This window comes from Vombatus ursinus, unplaced genomic scaffold (genome assembly GCF_900497805.2).
Source record: "Vombatus ursinus unplaced genomic scaffold, bare-nosed wombat genome assembly UNPS02014809.1, whole genome shotgun sequence".
NCBI classification, from domain to species: domain Eukaryota; kingdom Metazoa; phylum Chordata; class Mammalia; order Diprotodontia; family Vombatidae; genus Vombatus; species Vombatus ursinus.
Window position 1 is genome coordinate 5792540 of NW_020954587.1, and position 12886 is coordinate 5805425.

General features: G+C 40.6%; 1 protein-coding gene across 6 annotated transcripts in view; it reads right to left on the reverse strand.

Annotated features, from left to right (window-relative positions):
• BCOR (BCL6 corepressor) overlaps window positions 1–12886 on the reverse strand; it is a 151679-nt gene that overhangs the window by 21436 nt on the left and 117357 nt on the right. For 4 of the 6 annotated variants that reach the window (XM_027875643.1, XM_027875647.1, XM_027875645.1 and 1 more), the window contains exons 4-6: window positions 9138–11987; window positions 8410–8463; window positions 7750–7936 (exon numbers count right to left, since the gene is read on the reverse strand). In XM_027875643.1, coding sequence (XP_027731444.1) covers window positions 7750–7936; window positions 8410–8463; window positions 9138–11987 — 3091 coding nt within the window. The remainder of the gene's footprint in view (window positions 1–7749; window positions 7937–8409; window positions 8464–9137; window positions 11988–12886) is intronic. The other 2 variants (XM_027875646.1, XM_027875644.1) reach the window with 1 other exon arrangement.

Sequence of the window (12886 nt, forward strand, 5' to 3'; positions counted from 1 at the left end):
CACACACACACACACACACACACACACACACACACACACACACACACTTGCTCGAGCCATGGACTGCATATGTTCAAGAGCTAGGAGCATGAGAAGAAAGTCCTTCCTGGAACTGCCGAATTAAAACTGATAACTAGTAAATGCAGGTATATTACTTTAGACCTCTTTTCTTTCCGAGAAAATGTGAACACAACATTCCTATCAAGCTGGACACTGGCACACTATCATCAACCCATCTACATCTGACACCATAGGGAGCAAAAACCTACTTTTACAAGAGCATTTGTTCTCTTTCCATATTCCCCTATGTGCTTTTAAATACTGACAATGGTTGCTTCAGAAATACCACTCCTAAGTGTTCTTACTGGCACATAGTATCTAAATTGGAAGGTAAGAGCTCTCAGTGGGTACTCTTCTTTGGAACAAACAGTCTAACACTCTACAGAAAGTCACTCCTACAACTTGTCTCAACTTCACCAGGCCAAGTGGAGGGTTTCAAGGAAATGCCAGGTTTGGGTGTCCTGTGTAATGTGAGTATCAATTAATCAATAAGCATTTATTAAGTACCTGCTATATGCCAGGCTTTGTGCTAGGCACTAGAGATACAAATGCAATGAATAAAATAATCCCCACTGGCAAGAAGCTTGCATTCTAACAGGAAGCCAACAAGTACATACAAAATAAATATATAGAGAAAAATACAAAGTAGCTAAATACAAGGGAGTTTTGAAGGGAGGTCACTCGAAGGGGAGATCAAGAAAGACTTCGTGCAGAATATGATGCTTGAGCCCGTATTCTGAAGGCGAAGAGGGAAGCTATGAGGCAGAAAAGAGGGAGGGCATTCCAGGCATGAGGGACAGCCAATGAAAAGGAATGAGAGGGGAGCAGAAAGAAAGCCAGTGTGGCTGTATCTCAGAGAACAGGAGGTAGATTTTAGTGAGTCTGAAGAGAGGCTAGGACCCGGTTGTGGAGGGCTTTAAAAACGAAACAGGGGAATTTATAGTAAATGCATGAGTAGGAGTGATGTGGTCAGATCTGCATTTAGGGAAGATTATTTTGGCAGTTACGGTGTAGGACAGACTGGAGAGGGGAGAAGTTTGAATTGGAAAAATCAATCAGGAGGAGGCTACTGCACTAAACCGAGCAAAAAGCAACTAGGGCTTGAACTAAGAAGGTAGCTGTGTATGTAGATAAAGAGAAGAGGTCAGATACAAGCAGTGTAGAGGGAGAAACAGCTAGATGATATGTAAAGTAAGGAGTCACAGAGAATGCTGACGTTTAGAACCTGGGAGTTCCGTTGTGGATATGTGGAGTTTGAAATGTCTCTGGGACATCCAGCTGGAGGTGTCTAAATTTTAAAAAACCTCCTGCAACAGCAGGGAAACAAACACATGAAATAAGGAAATGTTTACACAAGTCATAAAACCCACTTTTAGTCAACGGGCTTTGTATTAAGACTGGAAAACCACAGGGAGTTGTGAATTCTAATCCAGACTCTTTTTGTTTCTCACCCTAAGTAATTACTTTGAAAGTGGAAAGTAGAATTAGTACTGTTTACCTGGTGTCTTCCAAAAACAGTGCCTCGCCACCCCCACCAACAAGACTACTGAATACTTCCAAAAATTCAAATGCCATGGAAATTATTGTAACAAGATGATGCCAAACACTTGGGCCAACTCTATTTTTAACTCCTTTATATAATTTTTGAGAATGGTATCCATCTTAATTACAATAATTTATTTTTCTTTACATGAATGATCCAACCAGCCACACTTTTTGCCAGTAAGTCTCTGTGTGAGGAAACTGAAAAAGCAATACCTGAAAAGCATCAAGTTGGAGGCTTTCACTAGTTTTTAAAAAAAGTTTTAAATGTGCTTCTGCTTAAAAAAAAACTTAGAAGGGTTCTGCAAAATACCCTTTTTGGGAGAGTTTTGAAAATATAATAAAATTCTCTGTCAAGTACAGCTTAGATATAACTCCAGTCTAAAGAGACCACATCTTTTAGAACCAGGATAAAACGAGAGAAATTTCTCGCTGACCACCTTTCTTTTTCTCTTCTCCTTTCCCTCCCAATACAATGACTCGTTCACTTCTGATTATAATCACATGCTTTGTAAAGAGAAAAGCAAATACATTTATTTACATTGGGCAAAGCTCATGAGCCATCTGGAGGGACTTTTCTCCACACACGTCCAAAGTGAAAAAACTATCCTTTACCACAACACTGTTCTTATATCTGAGATCTCCATGTAAAAAGAGCTTAAGAGTTCACATAATGACCCCTCATCTTCACACCACTCAGTCAAACCTAGGTTTCTTGAGGTCCACTTTCCATGAATTTCCCTATTAATATTTTATCAACAGGTTTCATAATGTCACCTGCATTAATAATGGTCTGGATCCCATCCAACCCTTACCTAAGTTCAAACATGAATTGAAAGGTTGAAAATATCCACAGCATTTTTCCCTACTGCACAGAAACTGGCAATCTAGTTAACTGTCACTAATCAGTGCATGGATGAAAACCTTTGATGTCAACCACCTGACCCCTAGTCAAAACTAATGGTACCTTCCACAGAAGATCAACTTAGATGAGCAATTTCTGATTCTCATTTTGCAAGTGTTAACAATGTTCCCAGGATCTAAATCGCACCCCCAAAGTCCATGCTCAGTGTATCTCTTTGAACAAGTGTACAACACCCCAGGTCAGAGGTACCTTCCCTCCTATTATGAAGCCACCAATTAAAGAATGTTCTCTAGTTTGTGCCTAGTGCCTCCAATCTACCTGACAATCTCTATCTGATGAAAGCTGCCAAGGTTGGAAGGGATCCTTTGCAAATACAACCTACTACTCCAACCCCCCCCCCAACATCTCCTGGTCCAAATCCTGGGGTACAGGAAAATGACCCGTATATTTTGATTTGTTACCTTTTCCCATTTAACTTGAAAAAGCAATAAAGCATTGGATTTAGTCAAAAGACTCAGATCTGAATACTGTCCTTGCTATGTACTACAATTTGTGTACAAAAGGTCAAGGAACTTAACTTCTATAGGCCTCAGTTTCCTCTTCCATTCTACAACAATACTGAACTGGAGGATCTGTGATCCAGCTTTGAATTCTATTACCTTCAAAATGTCATCTCCTGTACCATGGTGCCAGGAATATCCCAATCTAATTTTCTGTATCAACTTCTTCACAGGTAACAGAAGGAAGCTCATCTTTCTTCTTGGTTTGTTATTCTAGACGTACCTCTTATTCTACAGGCCAAACCATTAGAAGGAACTCTAGAATGTTCATTTTCATATTTATCAAAAATCATACCCACCCACGAATAATTTATTGGTTTCTTCTTCATCTTTCTTGATTTGGGTCATTTTCCAAATTAAAATTAGTCTTCCTAACCAAGCCACTTCATTCCCCTATGCTGGTTGTGAAAAAAATGTTAGCAATCAATTTGCAGCAGTGTTTGTCCACAGCACAAAAACCTTGATCCCAACTAGAGCAACAACAGAATGCTTTCTGGGATGATCTTCGTTCGCTCACTCTGATACTGGGGCTCCCGTACGGAATGATCAGGAAGATCCCTTAAAACGCACGTCCGTAAGCTAGTCAGAGGCTCTGTATCCAATTCCTGCACACCTCAACTTTGACAGCTGCCAAAAAAGTCATCTCATTCATCAAAGACAGAATTATCATTAAAGGAGAAAAAAACAAGAAGGGGTAAGGAATGAGTCAGAGGGAATGACTGCCTCTAAGATCACGAACCAAGGACATCCAAAGCACTTATCGTACGTACTTTAGTGTCACTCTAAAAGCGAGACATATTCCAGTGCGCACTAGTCACATGACCTAAACAGATGTGAATGCGTCTGCATGTCACTTGCTTAAATCACTTGCTTGCTGCACAATCATATGACTCACAGCACATGCATCCCATAATTTATCATGTTTGTGCTATGGCAGTGCTCCATAGAAGTGTTGCCATGGTAACATTTACAAGTCACCGTGGCAACAAAGCAGCCTCACCACTGTTCTAACAATGCCCAGTGAGTACTAAACAAGATGGAAGAGTATTAAGACATTTGTGGGTTATCCATGATTTGAATCTTTCTTTCAGCAGGTAGTCAATCACATCTACTGGAGGTTAACCTTGTTAAAACTCTACCATTGATAAGGTTTATTTTCCTCTGAATAAACCAGTGGAAAATCTCTCCAAGCAAGTACCCAAAGTAGTTTGTGTGAAACAAGAGTATACTTGACCAAAAGGAATGGGAAGTTTTAGGAGCTAAGAAGCTATGTGAGAACATTTTATACTTAAGTACATCATCACTACTCCTTCAAATTTTGTGTCCCATTTTATCGGTCAATAGCATCACAGAAAAGCAGCATACACAAACCACTTGCAATTTCAGTAAGTTAAAAGTAATCATCTCTGTTCTGACCCATTTTTCCAACCCAAAGGAAACTGGTAGTCACTCTTTCCTTCTAATAAATGTGCAACTGCTTACTAAAGGTATTAAAGTAGACCTCATTTATCCAAATTTAAATATTTGACCTAGCCCATCCCACAACCCCTTTCAGATGCACTGTTCTAGGACAACAGGCTCTCTCTCATCTAGAAGGCAAAGAGCAAAGTCAAGAATCTTGAAGCTGAAAAAGGTTGTATAAAGTCCAACATCCTACATCCAATGTGTGAACAGGGTCTATTACATCTCTAACACATGGTCATCCTGCTTCTGTTAGAACATTTCCAGTGATGGAAAACACCCTCAAGGCTGCTCATTTCATTTCCTGGCCTGCTGTAGGTTCAAATTAGTTCAAATTTTTAAAAGAATTCATCTGCTTTGTTTAGTAGAAGATTGCAAAAATGCAACAAAGTCTCTCTCCGTCCCAGCACTGTATTTAACCAGCTGTCAAACTCAAATACTGTTCATACCTTCCCTCTTATCAGTTGGTACCACGTCCAGGAGCAGATATGTTAGGGGCTCACACCTTCTAAGCCATGCCAATGTCTCAGCAGACAGCCCCTCTGGAGTTTAAAGCCACAGTGGTAAAAGGAAGAATCCAAGCTTAGAAAAATCTAGCTCCTCATAGCTGGAAATGGCTATTATTAGCTTTGTGAAACAATTCCCTTCTAGCCAGGGTAAACTGGTCACTATGCAGTTAGTTTATTGGAAACATCAACTAGTAAAAGAGCCTGACAATTGCATCATTGTAACCCAAAAGACAAATGAGAACCCCAGCTGGCCAATTTTCTTCGCCCTCTGTACTTCTGTTTTGTACTCTATCATGAGAGTTCAGAGAGGACAGCTAACAGCAGTACAATACAAGCTAACCGGGACAGGAAAAGGGTCTGCTGCTGCTGCTTTCTTTCTTTCTTCTCCTACCTTACACCCCCATGCTATTCTCACTCTGCTTCCCTGGCACATTTGTAAACATTTGTAGAAATTACTGTTGAAAAGACAGTATTGACTAATCAATTCACAGCTGAATGAACCAAGAACCTACTGAATCATGTGCCTTCTACTCTGAGGAGGCAGCAGTAGTAACAACAGCAATACAATTTCACTGTCCCATAAGGACCATCTGGAGTCGGTAGGCCATTCTACCTCCAGAAGACAAGATTCCCTACATCACCTTCAATAGACCCAACCCAATAGGGTGAGGATGAGGAGAGTGAATCAGAGTCTCACTGCCTCATTTCTGAGTCTCTGCTTCCTAATGAGTCTTTTAAGGTCAAAGGACAAATTACAGCTAGAGCTGGCCAATTTCCTTTATTCTCTGTATCTCCTTTAACACCATCTCTTCCCAAAGCACAGTAAAGCAAAGCAGAAAGAAAGAAAGAAAGAAAGAAAGGAAAGAATAAGAAATTTATCAAGCCCCTTACTCAACTTTTCACATGCAGAAAAAATTTTTTCAATTGGGAGTGAGTCCTACCACTTACCCATAAGTTTTTCTCTGCTGTGAAAATAGCTTTCCAAGAACTGATGAAACCTCCAGCTTTGTCACCACTTAAAATGATTTCTCTTTAAGCTTTTAAAACTGAACAGTGAAAAACTAAGAGAATAACAGAGACCTTTTCCTTTGCAATTTCTTCCCTTTCCCTTTTCATATTGAAAGAGGGGATCATTCCTTTGGACAATCAAACAAAATCCTAAAAAAATCTCACCTCCAAATTAAGCATTCTTTGTGCAACAAACACTATAAACATTTTCAAAAAATGAAACTTTTCTGATGACCCCAATATCCAGGAAAGCCCTAACAAAATGTCGTATTTCTAAACAAGCAAAATAATAGATTGTTTGATTATTACTTATATGACCCTCAAAAAAATCACTTAACCATTGTGGGCCTCAGTTTCCTCAATTGTAAAAAACGAGGGCAGTGAACTGGAGAACTGGATCATCTAAAATCCTCTTTAGCTCTCAAGCTATGATTGATTGTTCATCCTCCTGGACGGACCTGCCTCTCCTTGTTCTCAGGCATCTAAGATTTGGAGAATGAGAAACCCTGGCCCCTCACTCACAAGTGGGAATGGCTGACACTCTGTCAGTGTGGTGACAAAAACCTCTCTCAACTGGTGTCCCAGCAGTTTACTCTCCTGAGTCTGTCACATCCTTGAAACTGATTTGGCCATTCTATTCCCATTATCAGGACCTACGGGTGGAGGAGGAGGCATCCCTAAACCTAAGTCTCTTTGAGAAAAGGTTTTATAACAAAACAAAGGTAAAGAGCACCCACATACATCCCCTTTTAAATGTACGGAGGGCCAACAAATACTTATTTGTAAAAAGATTAGCTTACCCTGGACTCTTATTATCTCAGGAAATAGGATCGTGGCTATAACACGCTCTAGCCAGACACCCTAATACTTTTGCCAAAAGGACTTCTGTAGTATTAACTGGAGCCTCAGAAACCAAGCTTTATGAAATGAGAATAAAGTACTAGTCTAGTGAGTTTCTGCCATTCACACTCACTGCTTAAGAAATCAGGTCAAGTCACAACATCCAGGCCTAAGCAGAGTAGTGATAAACAATTTGGCCTTTGGACCCCACCACCACACCAAATATCATAATTAGGTCAAGCTATTCTGAATCATGCTGTTTACTCTTACTCATGGTAAACAGACCCTAGACCAGTAAAATAAATTTTATCTCACTGTCCTTTCCCTCACTCCATTTCAATGACACCTGTACCTCTAGGAGAACAACAATAGTAGTGCCCATTCATTTCACACCAGAATGTTAATACAAGGATAGGGGAAGGAGGGAAAGAGAACAAAGCCTCCTACTATTAACTGATAGCACAAATCATTCCATGACTACAAACAAAAGGTATCTTGCAAGCATTACTCTTGGAGAAAGCATTAGTAAAGCAGATGATTACAATAACCCCTTAATATTATATACTGATCTCACCAGATCTAGATTTATAGGTAAGGGACTAGTTTTTCCTTGAAACATGAGATGTGTTCAAGGCAATAACTTGTTTTCATAGAAGCTATATTTCTGCCTGGGAGAAGAATTAAAGCTATAATTTGCCACTCATGTCCCGACATCAAAACAAACCCGTCCTGAGCATATGCTAATCTGGTTTATTACAAGTGAACCATTAAACCTTGACATTACGATCACAGAATGATTCTTAAGTTAGCAGGACCAATCACTAACCTCACCTTGAATGCTGATTCAGGGAAACAATGGTTCAGTAGTCACGCATACACCATAATAAGCCAAAAGGTTACTTACATCTGTCACTATCATTCTGGTCAGCAATGGCATCTTCCAATGCGACAGACTTTGGCTTCTTTTCATTATTTCCTTTAGAGCTTTCCCAGTCTGCCTGGCTGAATTTGCAGACCTCTGAGTCTTTGGTTGTTGCATGGCCACCTTCTCTTTCTTTCATCTCCAACTCTGAGAAGCGCATCATTGCACGCTAGAAAGAGAATGGAGATGAAAAAAAAAAAAAAAAAAAAACACAAAACTCACAATAAAAACTACTTTATTGACCTTACCTTACAGGAAAGCATTTCCAAAGAAAAGTCTGGTCAAAACCAACCAAAGTTTATGAGATACAGAAATTTAATGTATCTGAATTGCACAAGACAAAACTTACAATATCTATATGCAAATAGCCACACATTTCTTTATTACAGTTACATGTGTATAACTCTATAGACGTGTGTATATGTACACACACTGTATTAAAGACAAAGGTGTTCTCTTTTGGAAGTAAACAAAACAAAAACAAAGAAAACAAAAAAATGAAAAGAAAAAACAAAGACACAAACAAACTGCACAATGAATAAAGACGACCATGGCCCACAAACTTCCCTTTGTGTATTTGGAAACGAAATTTAACTCAAAGGTTTATGTAAGATTCTAGTAATAAAAATTTGAAGAACTGACCTCACAGTAAGCAGCAGGTAGACATAAAATACTGTCCTCTTGTAATCCTTCCATCTATGTAATTAAAATGGGTACTCAATGGATCATTTAGATAATTTCATCCATTTTTATAAGCATAAACCAATTTTTTCTTAACATTGCAAAACAATTTGGCTATACTCATCTTTTAACTAAAAGTAAAAAAAAACCTTAGGAAATTCCAGTACAATATCTATTACAGCTCACTAACAAGATAAATACAGCTTCCATCCATTTAAACTAGTCTTTTTGTTGGTGGTCAAAAGCTGCATGAAGCCTAGACATGAAGTGGCCGCTATTCTACTCCACCAAGTATCACCTACTACAGCATACTAACCAGAACTTCTAAGTACATCTGATATCTAAAAGTCAAGGCCAAGAAATCACAGCTACCAATAGGTTAACATCATGCAGATTTTGGCTATCCTCCACCATCCTTAACACTTAAGTTATCAGCATTACGGTGGAGTTCTTTTAAAGTTATATTTTAAAACAGCTTGAATACATGTACCTCGTATAACTACTGGCTACCACTATTCACATTCTCCTAACTGCACAAATTTAACACATACACATTTATTCTAAACTTTAAATTATCAGTCTCTGATAGGAGTCCTGACAAGAGCTACCATTCACCCCCAATACTGTTTAATACAGTTCAGTTTCAAAACTGGCAAATGCTGAAGTTATTGAAGTATTTCAGGACTCACCTGAAGTGCCCGCTGCTCTCGGCTGAGTTGGCTGGAATCTGCATACAGTTCAGTTGTGACACACTTGAATCGGTCACCTACATAACCAGCAGAGTTCGCAATTCTTTTGGCCAACTTAGATGGCTTGGGCTTCAAAAGTTTGCTATCATTAGAATCTAAGTCATCAGATCCATCTTTGGTATATGTGGGGTTGACGTCAATACTTGGGGTATTTCCCACACAAAATGGTTTGGTATCATCTTGGGCTTTACCAAAAGTTACAGTTGTACCATCACTTCCATGAGCTGGCTCCGAGAATGGAGCAGAAGGCTGAACTAGGTTCTCTTTGTTAGGGCTTACTGAAATGTTATCTTTCCTCAAGCTGAACACTGGTGTATTTGAAGCCTGTTTAAAATTATATGATTCATGGAAATCATTGCTCCGACCATACTCCTCTCTCATTGCAATAAACTCTCTGTGCTGCTGCAGCACCTGCTCAGCTGTGGGTTTGGTGGGGTCATCAGTCTGGTTGCTGCTTTCGGTTGCAAAGCCAGGTTTGGTTAAATTTGTTTCATTCTTAGTATCCTGCTCTTCTCGAAGGAGATCTATGTAGACCAGCTTATCGCTTTTGACAACAGCTTTATTGTGATTCCAGCTAGAGTGCAATTTCGGGTTTTTATCAGGAGGCGCCTCAGTATGTAACTTAGTGTTGCTAGCTTCCAACACTTCTGGAAATCTACTCCTGAGAGCTGGATCCTCATAGCGTGGTCTTTCATGAGACCGGGATCTCCTTTCTGGTTTTTCCTCTTTAGTGATTTCTAAAGGTGTATGTGGTAACAACATGGGATGTACCATGCCCAAACCCAGTGCATCTTGGTAGGTCACAAATTCCGGCCTACTTGTAGGCAGGGTATAGGGAATTCCTGGTTTGGGGGCAAGGTGCCCTGGAAATAGACTGCCGTTGGGTAACAATACTGGATGAGGGTAGACAGGTCCCTTTCCATGTAGAGAGAGAGGACTTATAGCAATGCCTTCAGGAGCTGAATATGGGAGATAACTTCTAGGGTAAGGAATTGGTGGGGACCGGAAGGCCTCATTTGGAGATAAAAATATCGAACCTGGTGGGAGACCATTCTCATTTGCTTTGAAACTTGGTTCTGGATTACTGGGTTTAGCCACCTTGTTGCTGTTATTATGCTTGGCAGAGGCTGCTGTTGTGATAGGAGGCTGACCCACATGCTGTATGACGGATGGTGTTGTATCTAGAGTGTTTCTGTTTGTCTTCACGCAGTCTGTATTGGCATTTGGAGCAGGAGACGCGGACGCTGGTCGACCTGCGTTTGACAAGGACCCTGAAATATTATTGACTATGGTATCTGTGGCACCCATTCGAGGACAAGAAGAACTCCTCTGCTGTGGTATAACCCAGTCTAAAGCTTTGTTTTTCAACTGCATGTTTTTGCTGTTGTTGTCTTCATTGGGACTTGGACCAGGAACCACCCAGGATGAGGGAGCAGTACTAATGATTTCAGGTCTATATATAGTACAGCTATTTCCTGAAGGAGAAACTGTTTCTTTTGGAACGTCACTTCCAGATAATACTATCCCACTTGCAGTCCTGCTCTGAACAAGGACCGTGGTGGGAGCAATTTTTTTAATATGGTCAGATTTGGAAGTCTCTGCATCCACAACTTTTGATGACAAGTCTAGTGGCTTATCTGTGACATCTTTGGTAGCTGTCTGTTTTTCTAAGAGAGGAGGTGATCTACCATCCTTTCTCTCATGAACGGTCGTTTTCCTGGAGTGCCCGGGGGCTGGCTGTGCACTTTCACCCACTTCGTGGGTCTTGGAAAATTTCCCATTGGAGAGCCTAGCTGTGGGAAACTCATTGCTTACATTCATATATGGCTTTGACAGAGTCACTGAAGAAGGAGAAGTGGAGATCCTGGCATAATGCTTATGGAATTCAGAATAGGTGTCTGCAGGCTGTGTGGGAAGGTGGACTCGGGGTGATGGTCGGGGTGAAGGGGGCAACAAGAGGGCAGGGTCTCCTGGCAGATTGCTAGTAGCTGTCTTGGCAGAAGGGACCCTAGGCTGCTTATTGTTCTGAATGTGTGGAAAGACATGTGAATCAACAGGATTCCCAGGACTGACTCCCATCTTCCAAGGTAGGCTTTTGTCTGGGCAGTGAACAAGAGGGGGAATGGCTGGGGAGGCTGAAGCACTGGAAATCCTCATTGGTGAAGCTAAGGATGAAGGAATGTGGGGACTGACGTAGTGAGGTGGTGGCAGATATAAAAAACGCTCACCATTGGTGCAGACCGGTGAATAGGCCAAGTGTGGGGGCAAGCTGTAGGACTGCTGAGGTAGCAATGCCTTGTACATATTTAATGAATACTTATTTGGTGAGTCAAGGAAAGGATACATGGCTGGTGTGCCGCCACCCTCCACATAAGGACTTCCCCAGGGGAGCCTTAGGTAACTAGCACCATTGATGTTAAGAGGACTCTGCTTGTCACTTGCAGTTCTGTCCAGTCCTAAGGTTTCCCCAGTAGGAACTGAACTTTTTTGTATTCCTGGCGGTGTTTTATATATAGCATTAAAACCATTTGGGGGTTTTCCAGGGACAGCTGATGTTTCTACTGTCTCAGAAGGATTAGGTTTGAATTGAATCTCTGGATTTCGTTCAGGGGTAAATCCAAGACTAGCTATAGCACTTGTGGCAGCATCCCGTCCTTTCTCTGAGCCAAGTCCACACAAACTGGAATAGACTATATTACTGGGGACTCTGAGTCCTTCCCGTATAAGTCCAGTCCTGTCCATAGTCAGAGCTGCAAGACTGTCAATGCGCTGTGCTGTAGTTGCATCCACCTTTGTAGAATAAGAAATGCAAAAATTATTTGGAGCTCAGTGACTAAAACCAATCTTAACTTACCACTAGAGATGCATTCTTAACTTTTAAGGGAAACAATATATACTGGGTCATTACAATACTGAAACATGAGGGTATTAACACAAAGCAGGAGCATTCCAAGGTTGTTTCTCCCCAATGCCAGTAGGCCTCTCTTAAAATGGTTTGTTGAAATTCACCTCTGTTCAGCAAGTTTGGAACATATACATTCCTTTATACTTAGGGCCTGGCCTGTCTTACATTAACTCAATAATATACTATCTTGAAACTTCATCGTTTAGCAGAAACTCTTTGCTACAACTAAGATGGCAGTAGTTCCAATATCATCAAAGCAATCCTGATGGGGTATGAGGTCCCTGAGAAAAACAATAAGCCTCATCATGTCTCCCTTTCTTGGAAGTAAAAAGGAGTCATTAAACCTAAAAAGAAACTATTCTATAAGGACTACTAGGAATAGGAATCTTAAATGTCTCATTTCTGCATCAAGAAGGCATGGGTCCAACAGTGTCTTCTATTGAGGTTGATTCTACTGTCCGAAGGGATGGCCAAGTGCATCATATTTCAAGTAAAATTAAACCCTATAAACCTTAAGTGTCAATTTGAAGACTTAGGAAATTTGTCCAGCTGGAACTGCTAATGTGCCACTGCTTATCAGAGCAAAAGCTGGTGGTCTACCACTAGCCAAAAAGGACCTAAAATACGTACAACTCCTCCAGAGAATGACAGGATGAAAAGATAGCCTCGGAGCTTAGCATGCTCAACAAACGTTTACCTCATTCCTCACTATAAAGATTTCTTAGCAGAAACAGCTGGTGTGTGTGTGTGTGTGTGTGTGTGTGTGTGTGTGTGTGTGTGTGTG